This window comes from Mustelus asterias, unplaced genomic scaffold (genome assembly GCF_964213995.1).
Source record: "Mustelus asterias unplaced genomic scaffold, sMusAst1.hap1.1 HAP1_SCAFFOLD_98, whole genome shotgun sequence".
In the NCBI taxonomy this organism is placed as follows: domain Eukaryota; kingdom Metazoa; phylum Chordata; class Chondrichthyes; order Carcharhiniformes; family Triakidae; genus Mustelus; species Mustelus asterias.
Genome location: NW_027590146.1, coordinates 1,147,811 through 1,162,207, shown reverse-complemented (window position 1 = coordinate 1,162,207; position 14,397 = coordinate 1,147,811). Strand labels below are relative to the sequence as shown.

The 14,397-nt window shown below is 43.5% G+C and overlaps 1 protein-coding gene across 1 annotated transcript in view; it reads right to left on the bottom strand.

Moving 5' to 3' along the window:
- LOC144484296 (NACHT, LRR and PYD domains-containing protein 3-like) overlaps window positions 1-9,634 on the bottom strand; it is a 47,221-nt gene extending 37,587 nt beyond the window's left edge. Inside the window, exons 1-2 of the mRNA XM_078202826.1 lie at window positions 9,575-9,634; window positions 2,758-4,495 (exon numbers count right to left, since the gene is read on the bottom strand). Coding sequence (XP_078058952.1) covers window positions 2,758-4,495; window positions 9,575-9,620 — 1,784 coding nt within the window. The 5' untranslated portion in view covers window positions 9,621-9,634. The remainder of the gene's footprint in view (window positions 1-2,757; window positions 4,496-9,574) is intronic.
- Between the last annotated feature and the right edge of the window lie 4,763 nt (window positions 9,635-14,397).

The window sequence follows — 14,397 nt, the reverse complement described above, 5'->3', positions numbered from 1 at the left end:
AGGATTCAATCCTGGACCGGGGAGCGGCGCGGGCTTGGAGGGCCGAAGGGCCTGTTCCTGTGCTGTATTGTTCTTTGTTCTTTGTTCTTTGTCAGTATTGGGATCCTTGCTTTTCCCTGATATATATGAATGATCTAGGTATTTGCAGTATAGAGGAAAATTTCAAAGTTTGTTGATCACAGAAACCTTTGAGACATCGTAAACTGAGGAGGGGAGCTTGGGACTGAAAAACGGACAATATTGGAGTGTACAGATAGGTGGCAGATTAAGTTCAATGCAGAGACGGGTGAGGTGATACTTTCAGGAAACATGCACATGAGGAAGGAATATAAAATAATCGGTAGAATTGTTAATGGATTGCAGGATCAGAGGGACTGGACGTATATGTACATTGATCATTGCCGTTAGCAGGGCAAGTGTCGGGAGCAGTTAATAAAGAATACAGCATCTTGGGCTTTACTGCTGTGAAATAGTTTATGTTTGTAGGGATCAGATAATAATTCATGAGTTTAAGTTGAATTTGTGTTTCTGTGCTTGTGTGTTAAGAAAGAGCCAAAACTTTAATTTCACTTCGTGTTAAACAAAGCTGCCTGCCTGCGGGTTTTTTGTGTCCCTGCATTTTAATTTAAGGTTTACGACATTGTCAGAGTTATAGAGGTTAAAAAAATGGTTGCTTATATTCAGAAGTCCACAATGAATGATAGAAACACTGAGTTTCAGTTGCAACCAGTTAACCCAAGAAGCGAGATGGAGTTCACAGAGGCTGCCAGGAGAGGCAGGGCAATGCAGGGACTCAGAAAGCAGGACCCACAAGATAAATCACCGTCAGAAACCAAGGAGGAAAAGAGGAGTGCCAGGAAGACAGCAGTCAAAGAGACAAAAAAAACCTGAATCTGAACAAGCGACTGCTCCCGAAGTTAAAGAGAGGAGCAGAGAGAGGCTCCCAGTTAAAGGCAGAGCTGCGAGGTGCAGACATTGTAAAGTTTGCTCACGAGAATCCAGATATCTGATATATTCCTAAAGTTGGTGACACCTTCATACAGACTATGAGGCGCTGGTGTCTGTTGGCACGGCTGAGTATGGAGGAATAATGAAAGGAAACATTGAAATATTGGACAGGGATCCTTGGTGAAGGCACCTGACAGAAAGCATTGAAAAGATTCCAAAAGCTGCTTTTGTTTCTCGAGTGGAGCTTCTGGAGCGGAAGCATCAGTCCCAGTGAGACGGGTTTTCTCACATTGTTACAAACATTTGGGGGGATTTGAAGAAGAATCCACTGAAGTTACTTTGGGTGGCATCTGTCACTGAGTTTCAGAGAGTGGTATATCTGAACCACAGGTGGATTGTTGGTTTACATTAACTGTGTACTTACTGGGAACATTAAAGCATAAGATCTATTTTGTAACTCGTGTCATCCTTACAGATCTGCAGACATCTGTGAAGTTAGATGGGGTGGTGCATTGTAGTTATTTTTTTAACAAAGGTTTTATTCTTTTGTTAAAAGTTAATCGCCTACCTTGTTATTCTGTTCATCTACATTTCTAAATAATAAAACAATAAATAAAAGTTATGATTTACTGAGCCGGGTTTCTGCTCTTCGACCTGACTGTCCAGAAATCAGCTGGGATCATAACATTGTCAATAGGGGCATAGAGTACAAGAGCAAGGAGGCTGTGCTGAACCTGCAAAAGACATCAGTTAGATCTCAGTTCAGCGCGTCATACTTTACGAAGGCTTCGAACACATTGGAGAGAGCGCTGAACATGTTTAAAAGATTGGCTACAGGGATGTGAAACTTCAGACACGAGGATCGATAGGCGAGATTGTTCACCTTGGAAGGAAGAAAGCCGAGAGGACATTTGATAGAAATGTTCAAAATAGTGATGGTGCTGGAGAGAACAGGGAGCAAATCAAAATGTTGCTGCTCGGACAAGGATCAACAACAAGATTTAAAGTGATTTGAAAAAGATGCAAATACAGTGTGAATAAAGCTATTTTTTTTAAACACAGCGAGTGATTCAGGTTTTATGAGGCTGCAGTCAGAACCATGGAACAGAAACAGCGTGGGCTGCTGTAACCTAAGGGAGGTTTCTTTTCACAACTGCACACTGTGAGGTTTAATACAAGACTGAACCTCCACTGCGACCCTGACTGATGTTACCAGTTATCACATGACTTATAAAAGGACACTGTCCCGATAAAACACACACCAACTATAATACATAACAGAGGCAGCGTGCAGGAAAATAATCCTGACAATAATTAGCCACAAACTGTAAGCTGTACCAAACACAAGAGAAACAAATTTCCTTCTCGCATCATACATAATCGGATGGTTTCTGTTGGGAGAGTGAAATATCCTTTTTTTAAATTTGTAACGAGGCGTTTACACCTCTAATTATTTAAAATTTATCCCAATAATGCTTTTATTCACTCAAGGAACGTGATCATCACTGGTTTTGCCAACATTTATTGCCGATGCCTATTTGCCCACGAGAATCTGCCTTCTTGAACCGCTGTAGTTTTATCAGAGAATTCAAAATTTATTACAGGTTCAGAAGGAGGCCAATCGGCCCATCATGTCTGCATCTGCTCTCAAATGAGCTTTATGACTTTGTGCCATTCTCCCGCGCTTTCTCTGTGACCATTGGACATTGTTTCCCTCTTGACTTCCTCAACTGAACATGTCTGTTTTATTAGAACAAAGGAAATGGCTTCTCAGCAATGAAAATATCCGCTCTGAGACCAAACAGTTACCTCAATTCCTGACATTTGTGCAGAACGGGTCCCAGCCGCTGGAGCCCTTCACACTGAATGTAACATCCCCATAGATCGAGGTGTTTTATTGTATCACAGAGTCCAATGACATGAGACAGGACCGCACAGTCAATCGGGGTCAGTCGCAATCCGCGAAATGAAAGTTTTACCATAGATCCCACTGTGTTCCGAGCCAGTGCTTTATTCTGAGTCTCAAACAGGTAGTGGAATGTGTTCAGGAGCTTCCTCTTCCCAGTTTCAGTCTGTGAGTCTCCAATCTGCCCTTCAACCTTCTCCTTCACCCAGTCAATCACTCGGCAGGTTGTTTGATGAAGAAACGGACCCAGAAACTCCACCAGGGGTCGAGCTGACTGTGGGGAGGAGAGACCAGCAACAAAACGGAGAAATATCTCAAATCGCCCATCTTTCTCGCTGTGAACTTCACTGAGGAGTTTCCCGATCTCCCCGGGATCTGGAGTCAGGAATTGTGTGAGTGCAGCTACAAACTCTTGGATGGTGAGGTGTGGGAATGTGTAAACCACACTCTGGGCAGATTCATCTTTCTCCAAAAGTTCCACCAGGAATCCAGACAGGAACTGGGAAGGTTCCAGCTTGTACTTGATCAAATCGCCATCTCTAAACACAATCTTCTTCTCAGACACTCCTGTGAAGGCCATCTCACCAAGCTTCAGTAACACATCACGGAGGTTTTCAATCTCTCGGCCATGGTTTTTCAGAATGTTGTAAATATAGTAGGAATATAGTTGGGTGATGGTCTTGGGAACTTGCTGCTGTTTCCTGTCTCTTTGTGTAAAGAAGGGACCCAGTGACAGACCGAGGATCCAGCAGTAGGAAGGGTTGTAACACATGGTGTACAGGATCTCGTTCTCCTCCACGTGTTTGAAAACAGCTGCTGCCACCGTCTGATCTTCAAAAAACTTGTTGAAATATCCCTTCCGTTCATCACCAACAAATCCCAGGATTTCAGCCCAGACACTGATGTCAGCCTTTTCCAATAAATGTAATGCAGTGGGGCGGCTGGTCACGAGCACTGAACATCCTGGGAGCAGCTTGTGCTGTATTAAACTGTACACAATGTCAGACACTTCACACCAGCATTCAGGATCTGTGCACATGGACTGAGGTTCTGTATTTCTCCGATTGTCGGCAAAATCAATCCTGTCCTTGAATTCATCCAAACCATCGAATATAAACAGCAATCCCTCTGGGTTCTTCCAGAGCTCTCCCAGAATATTCCCAAAGTAGGGATACTGATCCAATATCAGATTCCTCAGGTTTATTCTACTGTTAATAGTGTTCAAATCCCGGAATTTAAAATTGAAAACAAATTGAAAGTGTGGGTATATTTTCCCAGTGGCCCAGTCATAAACAATCTTTTGTACCATTGTTGTTTTTCCAATTCCCGGCACTCCGCTCACTGCTGCTGAACTCCCAGATTTGAATTTTCTCTGGGAAAAGCTGCTCTGGAACAATTGATCAGTTCGGATTTTTTCCAGTTCTTTCCGGAGATCTTTCTCTCTCCACTCTTCATGGTCCCGGCCTCTTGCCAGCAGTTCATGTTCGACAAGTGTCCGATCTCGAACAGTAGAAATAACCGTGAGCTCAGCGTATCGACCAACCAGCTGGAAAATCTTAACCTTCTCCTTTATGAGGATAGTGTTCACTCTCAGTGTTTCAGTTTGTACCCGGAGTGTCTCCTTGTGTTTCTGTTGGAGATCTTCAATAAGAATGGAGAGAAAGTTAGTTCTATTGGCATTTTACAAACATCCCGGTAAAATTGACCAATCCATTAAATATTGCAGGCATTAGTTCAGTTCCAACATAGATTTTTGTACAACTGGCTTCGACAACTAATGGCACATGGGCCAAATTCAGCCTCTGAACTGTTTGTATTCAGCCTAATAAATATGGCTGGACAGCTCAGCTCTGCAGAAGTCAAATCTGATCCAAACACCGGTCTCCCTTTCTGCCTCTGCAGATCTGCAGAGTTTCTCCACAATTTTCTCTTTTATGTCATTTGTCCTGTAACAGAATTAGACCACAAATAAAGAAAATATGGGGAGAAAGGAGGCTGTGATTGGACAAGCAGCAAAGTGTTGAAAACTCCACTTTTCTATTTCAATTTGAATCTTACAGAGCTCGTATCACGACAGCGAATAGCAGAGTTCAGGTCAGGGCAGAGAAAGGGCGAGAATCCTGAGGAACAATTATTGCACGCGAGTGGGGAGTTTGTGTGTGCAAATATATGTGTGAGTGAGTGCACAGAGAGAGAGAGAGAGATGGAGAAAGACAGAAGCAGAGTGTGTGCGAGAGAGTGTGTGTGAGATTATGTGAGAGTGACAGAGAAGGAGAACAACTGACAGAGAGCGTGTGGGAGGGAACATGAGAGTGAAAAATTCCCTGAGACTGTGGGTGTTAAACAGAATGCGATAATAACAGAGGAAAGGTTGAGGGATAAAGGTTGTGAGACTGTGTTAGGGAGAATGACAGAGGAAGCGATGAAGAGGGAGATAGTGTGCGTGAGGAAAGGCGAGAGGATAATATTGTGAGACTGAGTAGGTGAGAGTGAGAATGTCGATATAAGATAAAGAGAGAAAATGTGAGCGCAAAACAGAGTTATCGATGTGTGTTTGAGAAACACACAGCGTGTATGGAAGAGAGTGCGTGTGAGAGGAAGAATGAGGGTGTTGTGGGTGTACATAAGAAAGAGAATGTGAGAGTATGTGAGAAATATGTGAGAGGAAGACCATGCGAGAGATTATGTGACAGAGAATCTGTGTGTGACTGAGTGACGATGAGTCTGAGAATGTGTGTATGAGTGCGTGTGTGTGAGTCTCTGTGAGGGATAGAGTGTGAGAGTGTGTGCGCGAGTGACAGTGAGTATGAGAATGTGTATGTGAGAACATGTGTATAACTGTGTATGTGGGACAGCGTGTATGTGTGTGAGAGAGAGTGTATTGTGACAGAAATTGTGCAAGAGAGTTTGTGCGAGAGGGTCCATTGGAGAGGTTTTTTTTAATCATTTACTGGATCCAGATGTCACTGGCTAGGGTAGCATATATTGTCCGTCGCCGATTGCCTTTGCGATTGTGGCGATGAGCTGCCTTCTTGAAGTCAAGGAACCGAACAGCACGTCTTTCGGGCTATGGGAGAGAAACGGAGCACCCGGAGGAAAACCATGCAGGCGCAGGGAGAACGTGCAGACTCCACATAGACAGTAACCCAAACCAGGAAAAGAACCCGTGTCCCTCGCCTGTGAGGCAGCATAGAGGGAGCAGCTGGAAAATGCAAGGTTAAAACAGAAGTTTAGTGAAGCAAAACTTGAAATTGTCATGTGGCCTTAGAAGTTGAACAATATAATGATATGCAAGTGTCACGGGTGAGTCACTTTCATACACACTGTGAGAAGGACGATAATGAGATAGAGAGCTGTGATAGAGAGGGATGCAGCTAACAAGAATTTGGGGAGATAGTGCAGAAATATAGTAAATTCGAGGCAACTGTGAAGTGAAACACAGAACGCAATCAAAAACTGTCTAACGACACAACGTGTCAGAAGGAGATAGAGGCTGACATAGAGAGTGATAAATTGACGTCTCTATTCTCAGCTCAAATGGTATGATGTGCAGTTTTAAGAACCATGGGCTGGATGGAATCAGTGATCAATTGAATTATTGAATTTGCTACTGTCGCCTATGGTGGGTTGTTTTACACATTTGGGAACATAGAGCTGGATGAAGACAGCGACAGGGACGGAGATATGGTGTGCATTTGGTGAAACCATCAGGTCCACTTGCAACATCTGGGCATTTGGTGAAACCATCAGGTCCACTTGCAACATCTGGGCATCAGTGCGAGCTGATTGGAGGGTTAGCAGCTGGAAAGAACCTTGCACCACATGGCATGTTAGTTGCTGATATTATTTTCCACGTGGCTGAGATTTATTTTTTATATGCACTTTGCTTTATTCAGTGATGTTCAGAACGTTTTAGCCAGTTCACATAACGGGTGGGGATATGAACACTTTGATGGGCGGGGTGGAGCAGTCCCAGCTGACCGTATCCATGGACACGGCTGCGCTTGTTTAGACGGGAGAGTTAACTCATGTGGCTTATCACCAATGGAGCTGTCGGCCTCAGAGTCGGGACATCTGCTCTGGAGAATTATAGTTATGAGACTCAAGTAGACATTTGATGGGTTGAATAGCGAGCCACTTTTGTTGGTTTGAGCACATTTGGTTTTCAGCACTTGGAAATGGATCAAATTTGCAGTTAAACTTTTTATGTATATAGTTTTTATCTCACAGTAATCCCAAGGGAACCATGTAAAAGCCATTGTATTGGCAGTACATTTTTCTTTCTTTTTCTCCTTCCCCCTCTCTCAATGCTTTCTTCTCTGATATCAGGCTACTTGCCGAGCTGGATACTCCGGTCAGATCAATTAAATGCAGATTATTATGGATGTGTTCAAGGTAATTAGCTAGAATGTAAACCTGATATAAACCTCTTAAGGGAAAAATGCTCTCTCAGCTGAAACATCAAAGCTGCAAAATTGCATTTTTAAAGGAAACACATTTGTCAAATAAAGAACATAGTAGCTGGGCAGATCTTGGGCAAACCAGGTCTTCTTTTCCTCTCACCCATCAGGGGGAATAAGGGGTTTAACAATCTTATTTCACAGACTGGTGAAGTTTTGTGTCCACTCACAACATACGGACAATGAAGGCAAATTCGTATTGCATGATGGAACAGGAGAAGGCACGGAACTTTCATTCATGCGCCCCAAATGAGAATAACCCACAATTCATGAAAATATTCTTCAACCTTATCTCAGCTAAAAGTACAGGATTGTTCTTATTGGGTGAGATTCGAATTGTGTTCTGTCCCAAATGGGAGACTGGCTCTCAGCATCATCAAACCCCTGCTCCAATATAAGCAAATCACTGAGCAATCGTGTTACTGAATCTGGGCTGCTGGACATATGGAAGCTTCTGCACCCGAGTAACAGAGACTTTGTATTTTATTCCAAAACTCACTGCTGTCACTCTCGCATTGACTATTTATTTACAATTGAGTCAGAGTCTCATAGAATCATTGACAGTGACATTCTCACTATAACTCTCTCTGATCATAAGTCCATAGACTTGTGACCTGGGTCAAAATCTACTGCAAAGAGCTGGCGTTTGAATGCATCTTTCTTAAATGATGATGAGAAAATAATTACAACGTTGTCTATAACTTAATACTGTCTCTGACCCGATGAAACAGCGTAAAGGAACATTTAAGGGGCCGCATCATATCATTTACTTGTTCCAAAAAGGAAGAAGAATAAATTAAAGTGATCAAATGCAAAAAGGTAATTCATAATTTAGAACAGCAACACAATTAGCAGCACTCATTAACTTTGATGGTCACCCTCACAAAGGCTCGCCGAGCTCTCGATACTTGACTTTCAGAACACGTTGAAGGGTGTTTATGAGTTGCAAAACAGAGACATTACGAGCATGCTAACAAGGCGAGCCTTGATAGTGGGGAAGGAAGCCACCAGGTCCATCGAGTCTGTACCGACTCTCCAACAGAACATCCCACCCAAGCACATTCCCGTAACTCCACATATTTACCCCCACTAATCCCCCGAAATGGATTAGTTAACTGAGGATTTGAACTATTTAAAGAATAAACTTGAAAAAACAAACTTGACAACGGTTCAGTGAAGTTCAGACATTCGAAGCATTTCTGGACTATGGTGGAAAATACACAGAACAAGAAAATGAGGTTCTGGTAATTTAGAGTTGCTGAAGTGAAAAAATATAAAGCACAACAGACGAAAGATGATTGGGAAAAACAGGAATGCACTGTGAAGGTTGTGATGCGATCAGCCATGGACTTGTTCATAAGAACATAAGAACATATGAAATAGGAGCAGGAGTAGGCCATCTAGCCCCTCGAGCCTGCCCCGCCATTCAATAAGATCACGGCTGATCTGAAGTGGATCAGTTCCACTTACCCGCCTGATCCCTATAACCCCTAATTCCCTTACCGACCAGGAATCCATCTATCCGTGATTTAAACATATTCAACGAGGTAGCCTCCACCACTTCAGTGGGCAGAGAATTCCAGAGATTCACCACCCTCTGAGAGAAGAAGTTCCTCCTCAACTCTGTCCTAAACTGACTCCCCTTTATTTTGAGGCTGTGCCCTCTCGTTCTAGTTTCCTTTCTAAGTGGAAAGAATCTCTCCATCTCTACCCTATCCAGCCCCTTCATTATCTTACAGGTCTCTATAAGATCCCCCCTCAGCCTTCTAAATTCCAACGAATACAAACCCAATCTGCTCAGTCTCTCCTCACAATCAACACCCCTCATCTCTGGTATCAACCTGGTGAACCTTCTCTGCACTCCCTCCAAGGCCAATATATCCTTCCGCAAATAAGGGGCCAATACTGCACACAGTATTCCAGCTGCGGCCGCACCAATGCCCTGTACAGATGCAGCAAGACATCTCTGCTTTTATATTCTATTACCCTTGCGATATAGGCCAACATCCCATTTGCCTTCTTGATCAATGGTGGAGCAGTTTAGAGGGACCGAGGGGTCAACATTTGCTCCTAATGTGTGTGGTCGTATGAATTGCAAACTTGAACCTGTGCAGAACAGATGAGGATGGACGACAAATTCAAACAATATTTAACCCTGATTCCGAGACTTCGATTTTCTGATTCCCAAATTCTGACAACTAATTATTCAGACTCTTAGAAGTGAAATAATTAGTTTGAATTCTTCACTGTCATCACTTACCTTTTAGGTTACTGGGTACTTCCGATAAACCTTGTGGGATGTTCATGTAAACAAATGCATCAGGACCTGATTAAAGGAATTACAGTCATGAAATCAGCTATGTTCAATATCAGAACAATCTGCAATGGTTAATTCACTGCGCGATTTTACTGTACCACGTGTCGGTAATTCTCTCAGTATTTTCTCCAACTTTGGTAACCCACGGTGCATTTCCACAAAGGATTCCCACATCACCCTGAGAGCCCGAGGGCCTTTCTCTATCACCAGATTTAGGAGCAGTTTGGAACAGTCTGCGAGGTTCCCACTGTCTGCGATTTCATTTACTTTCTGTAAAGAATAATAAGGAGCGTATTGGAAAACAGAGTGAAAGGTAAGCACTGGGAATGAGAAGGAAAGGATCTGTTCAGGGATTTCCCAGTTGTTTTGAGGACAGGAGGCAGTCCCTGGACTGGGTCCTGATCCCTTCTCAACACTGAATAAAGATCACATTTTGATTCGGTCTTTAATTTAAACGACATATGAATAAACCAAATTTTTAATTTAAAATAATTTTCAAAGAGAGTGAGAAATCCCAGAGAACCAGCAATAATTTCAATGGGATTAATTTCATCTGAACTTCCGTGCCCAACATGACATCAGATTACTGTTAGACTATAGGATCCACTTTTTTATGATGTTGTGGCAGTGTATCATGTAAATGGTAAACACCGCTGCCATGTGTGTCGATAGTGGAGGGTGTGAATGCTGATGTTGGTGAGATGGGGTGTCAATCAGGTGGCTGTTTTGTCCAGGATGCTGTCGAGCGTCTTGAAAGTTGTTGGAACTGCGCACATCCAGGCAACTGGAGACGATTCCATCACACTCTGACTGTGCCTTTTAGACGATGAAGAGGTCTTGGGGAGTGAGGAAGTGAGTCACGCTCCACAGAATCTGACCTGCTCTCGTCACCAGTATTTTGTGCCTGGTACAATTCAGTTTCAGGTCAGCTGCACCCCCCCAGCATCGTGATAGTGGGGGATTCAATGATTGTAATGAAATTCAATCGCCAAGGAGGGAGGGGTGGAATCTCTTTTGATGGCATTTGTAATTGCCTGGCATTTTTGTAGCGCAAACGTTACTTGGCATATCGCAGCCCAGGCCTGACTGGTGTCCAGGTTTTCTTGCATATGTGGTCTAATTGCTTCAGCATCTGTGGAGTTGCAAATTGTGCTGAAAACAGTGTAATCGTCAGCAAACACCCCACATCTGAGATTAAGTTATAAGTACGATCACTGATACGTCTTTCTCTTGCCAGAATATTGCCATGTTTACAGTTTACATTTACTTTGGTTATTTCATGATATCATTTGGAGTGAACTGAATTAGCTAAGGACTGACATCTGTGATGACAGGGACCTCAATAGACAGTCAAAATAGATCATCTACTGGCTCCTAAAACAGAAAAGGCTCGAAAATCTCAGCAGGTCCGACAGCATCTGTGGGGAGAGAATAGAGCCAAAGTTTCGTGCCCAGATAATCCTTCGTCAGAGCTCTGATGAAGGGTCATCCAGACTCGAAACGTTGGCTCTATTCTCTCCTCACAGGTGCTGTCAGACCTGCTGAGATTTTCCGGGGTTTTCTCTTTTTGTTTCACATTGCAGCATCCGCACTATTTTGCTTTAATTCTTTCTTTCACCTCCGGCGTTCTTCTGGCTAATAATATTTGCCAATGTTTCAGCTTTATCTTTTGTACTGGAATGTTCAGACATACTGAAACATATTTAATTTAGGACGTGGATATTTGGGGCGCCTAATACTCCAGATGGTTAGTTAATAATTCACACCAGCCATGGACGAATCCGGCAGGGATGCAGAGCTTTGGATCCGATTCATTAGATTTCGGGTCACTTCCCTCATGCTTGTTCTGCTGTTTGCTATAAAAGCATTCCCGCCTTGAACCTTCACCAGTTTGACACCTGTTGTTGAGGTACCCCCGGGCGCTATCAATGGCATCCCCTCCTGCACCGTTCATTCACTCGGACTGATACACTGGCAATAGCAGAGCAGATGATATGCTGGGCCGTGAAGGTCGAATACAATTCTGCTGCTCCTACTGATTGATCACACTGTCTAATGGCTGCGCAGTTTTGACTCAACTGACCTGTACAAAACCTATCACATTTAACTCGTTGGTAAATCCACACAACACCTGAAGGTAAGTCAGGACTTTGCCTCCTAATGGAAAGTTTGTTGGTCACTCCGACAACTTTGACCATGTGCATCTGGAACAGACAGCCTGATCAGGAGGAGGTCAAATAAGTTAAACCTTTTGTTGATTCACTCACCGCCTGCCGCAGACCCAGTGCAGCAGCTATGCCCTTTAGGACGTTGCTCGCTCGTTCAATGGTGGCGCTACTGAGCATGACTTGTTGATGGATATTTCAGTCCACACCCAGAGTATATTTCCTGCCCTTGCCATCCTCAGTGCTTCCTCCAAACACTGTGTCACATGGAGGAGCACTTGTTCATCAGATAGTGGGCATTGTAGGCTGAAACCAGCAGGCAATTTCATTGCCACGCTTCCAACCGGATTATGAGACTTCAGGGAGTTCAGACTCAATGTTGAGGAAATCCAGGGCAATCCGCTCCCCACTGGATGTCTTGTGGGTCTTTCCTGTCAGCGGGACAGGTCATACCCAACAATGATGATGGTTGTATTTGGGACATTGTCTGCAAGTATGATGTTAAGAGGTTCATTGTTTCAGGGAACTGGTTGACTAGTCAGTGGGATAGCTTTCCCAATCTTAGCACTGGCCCCACATGATGAAATTTGTAGGGTCGACAGGGTTGGGAATGTAATTGTAATTTCCGGGTGAATCATTTGGTTTCAATACTTTTAGACTTTGCAGCCATTTAATAAAACTGAGTTGCCTGTTAGACTCTTCAAGACGAAATCACACTGTTTTAGAGCTGGGGTCACACGTAGTCCAAACAAGGACAGCAGATCTCAGTCTACAAACGACATTATTGATTGGGATGGGTTTTTACATCAATGGATAATGTTTTCATGGTCAGCATTACCGAAACGAGATTTCAATTCAAGATGTATTAGTTGATTTTCATTTCCAAAATCTTCCATACTGGTGATTTGAAAGCATGTGCCCACAGTATTAGTTCTGTTAAGGGAGTGTTAGTGATTTGCTGCAGTGCATCTTTTACCAGGTGCACATGCTGACATTGTGACGTGGGAGGAAATATTTTTAAGAACAAATTCCATGCAAATCAAGTGGGCAGCTTTATTCTCGATGGTGTCGAGCTGCTTAGATAATGTTGGACACAATAATCCATGATTGTGGAGTGTATTCCGTCACGTTGCCCATTTTTGTCTTGTGGATTATTCGCAGACTTTGGGAATTCAGGAAGTGAGCCTTGCAGCAAATTCCCAGCCTCTGACTCTTCTAGTTAAGGTTGTGTTCAATTGTAACCCTCATGGTTGTTGAAGTGGGTTTCCGCAATGGTAATGTGACTTAGTGTCAAACAGGGATGGAGTTGTGTGGCAGGAATATCACTGACCATTTACTAGACTGGATATTGTTCAGTTCCTGATATCTGAGGAGTTACAGATTAAGTTGTACATTTTAACATCAACACTAAAACACCTCCACTTCTGACCAATTGATAGCAGATAAGTCATGAAACAGCTGGATATATTTTCAGAGAACACAGGACGTTGAGGAACTCAAGTATGAGGGCCATGGGTCTGCTAGGATTGACCTCGAACAATCGCAACTATCATTGTGCTAGGTATGACTGCAGCCATTGCAGAGATTTAGCGCAGTTCCCATTCATTTCTATCGCCTGAGCATTTCATGACAGAGTTCAATCAAATAATGTTGTGATGTCAGAGGCAGACACTCGTGTTGGTCCATGAATGGACCAAGGGTTTAATGAGATCAGGAGGCAAGTGATACTGGCAGTACCTAAAAGGAACTTCAATTATCATGTTATTAAATGCTTAAAGTGTATTTATTCATGTTACAAAGAGGCTTGCATTAAGAAAGCAATGTAGTGACCGAGGAAATCCCGTCGTTGTCACGCTCCAGCGCCTGTTCAGGTACATTGAGGGAGAATTTCACATGGTCAATGCACCTAACCATCACGTGTTTCAGACTGTGGGAGGAAAGCCGAACACCCGACGGAAATGCACACAAAAACTCGGCAGCACGGTTCCAAAGTAGTTAGCAGTGCTGCCTCATAGCGCCAGGGACCTGGGTTCAATTCCCGACTTGGGTCACTGTGTGGAATCTGCACAGTCTCCCCGTGTCTGCGTGGGTTTCTTCCGGGTGCTCTGGTTAGGTGCATTGGCCATGCTAAATTCACCCTCAGTGTTCCCGAAAAGGCGCTGGAGTATGGCAACTAGGGGATATTCACAGTCACATCTTTGCAATGTTAATGCAAGCCTACTTTTCACAATAATGAATAAACTTTAAAACGTGCAGAACATGCAGACACCACGTAGAAAATGACTCAAACCAGGAATCGAACCCGGGTTCCCAGCGCGATGAGGCAGTAATGCTAACCACTGTGCCACTTTGCCGTCCCAAACTGCAAAGTATCTACAACTTTAAGTCACTGGCAATGACTCATTTTATCTCTGCCACTTAGTGGGAGGAGGCTTGTGGGGTGCAAATTTTCCATATGGATTTGTCCTGTTTTGGGCAAATGGGATAGACATTTTTTACACGTTGTTGGGTAGATGCCAGCATTGTAGCTGTACTGGAACAGTTGTCTTTTTAGGAGAGCAGCAAGAGAGACCATAGCTTCTTATTGTTCAGCAAATTATT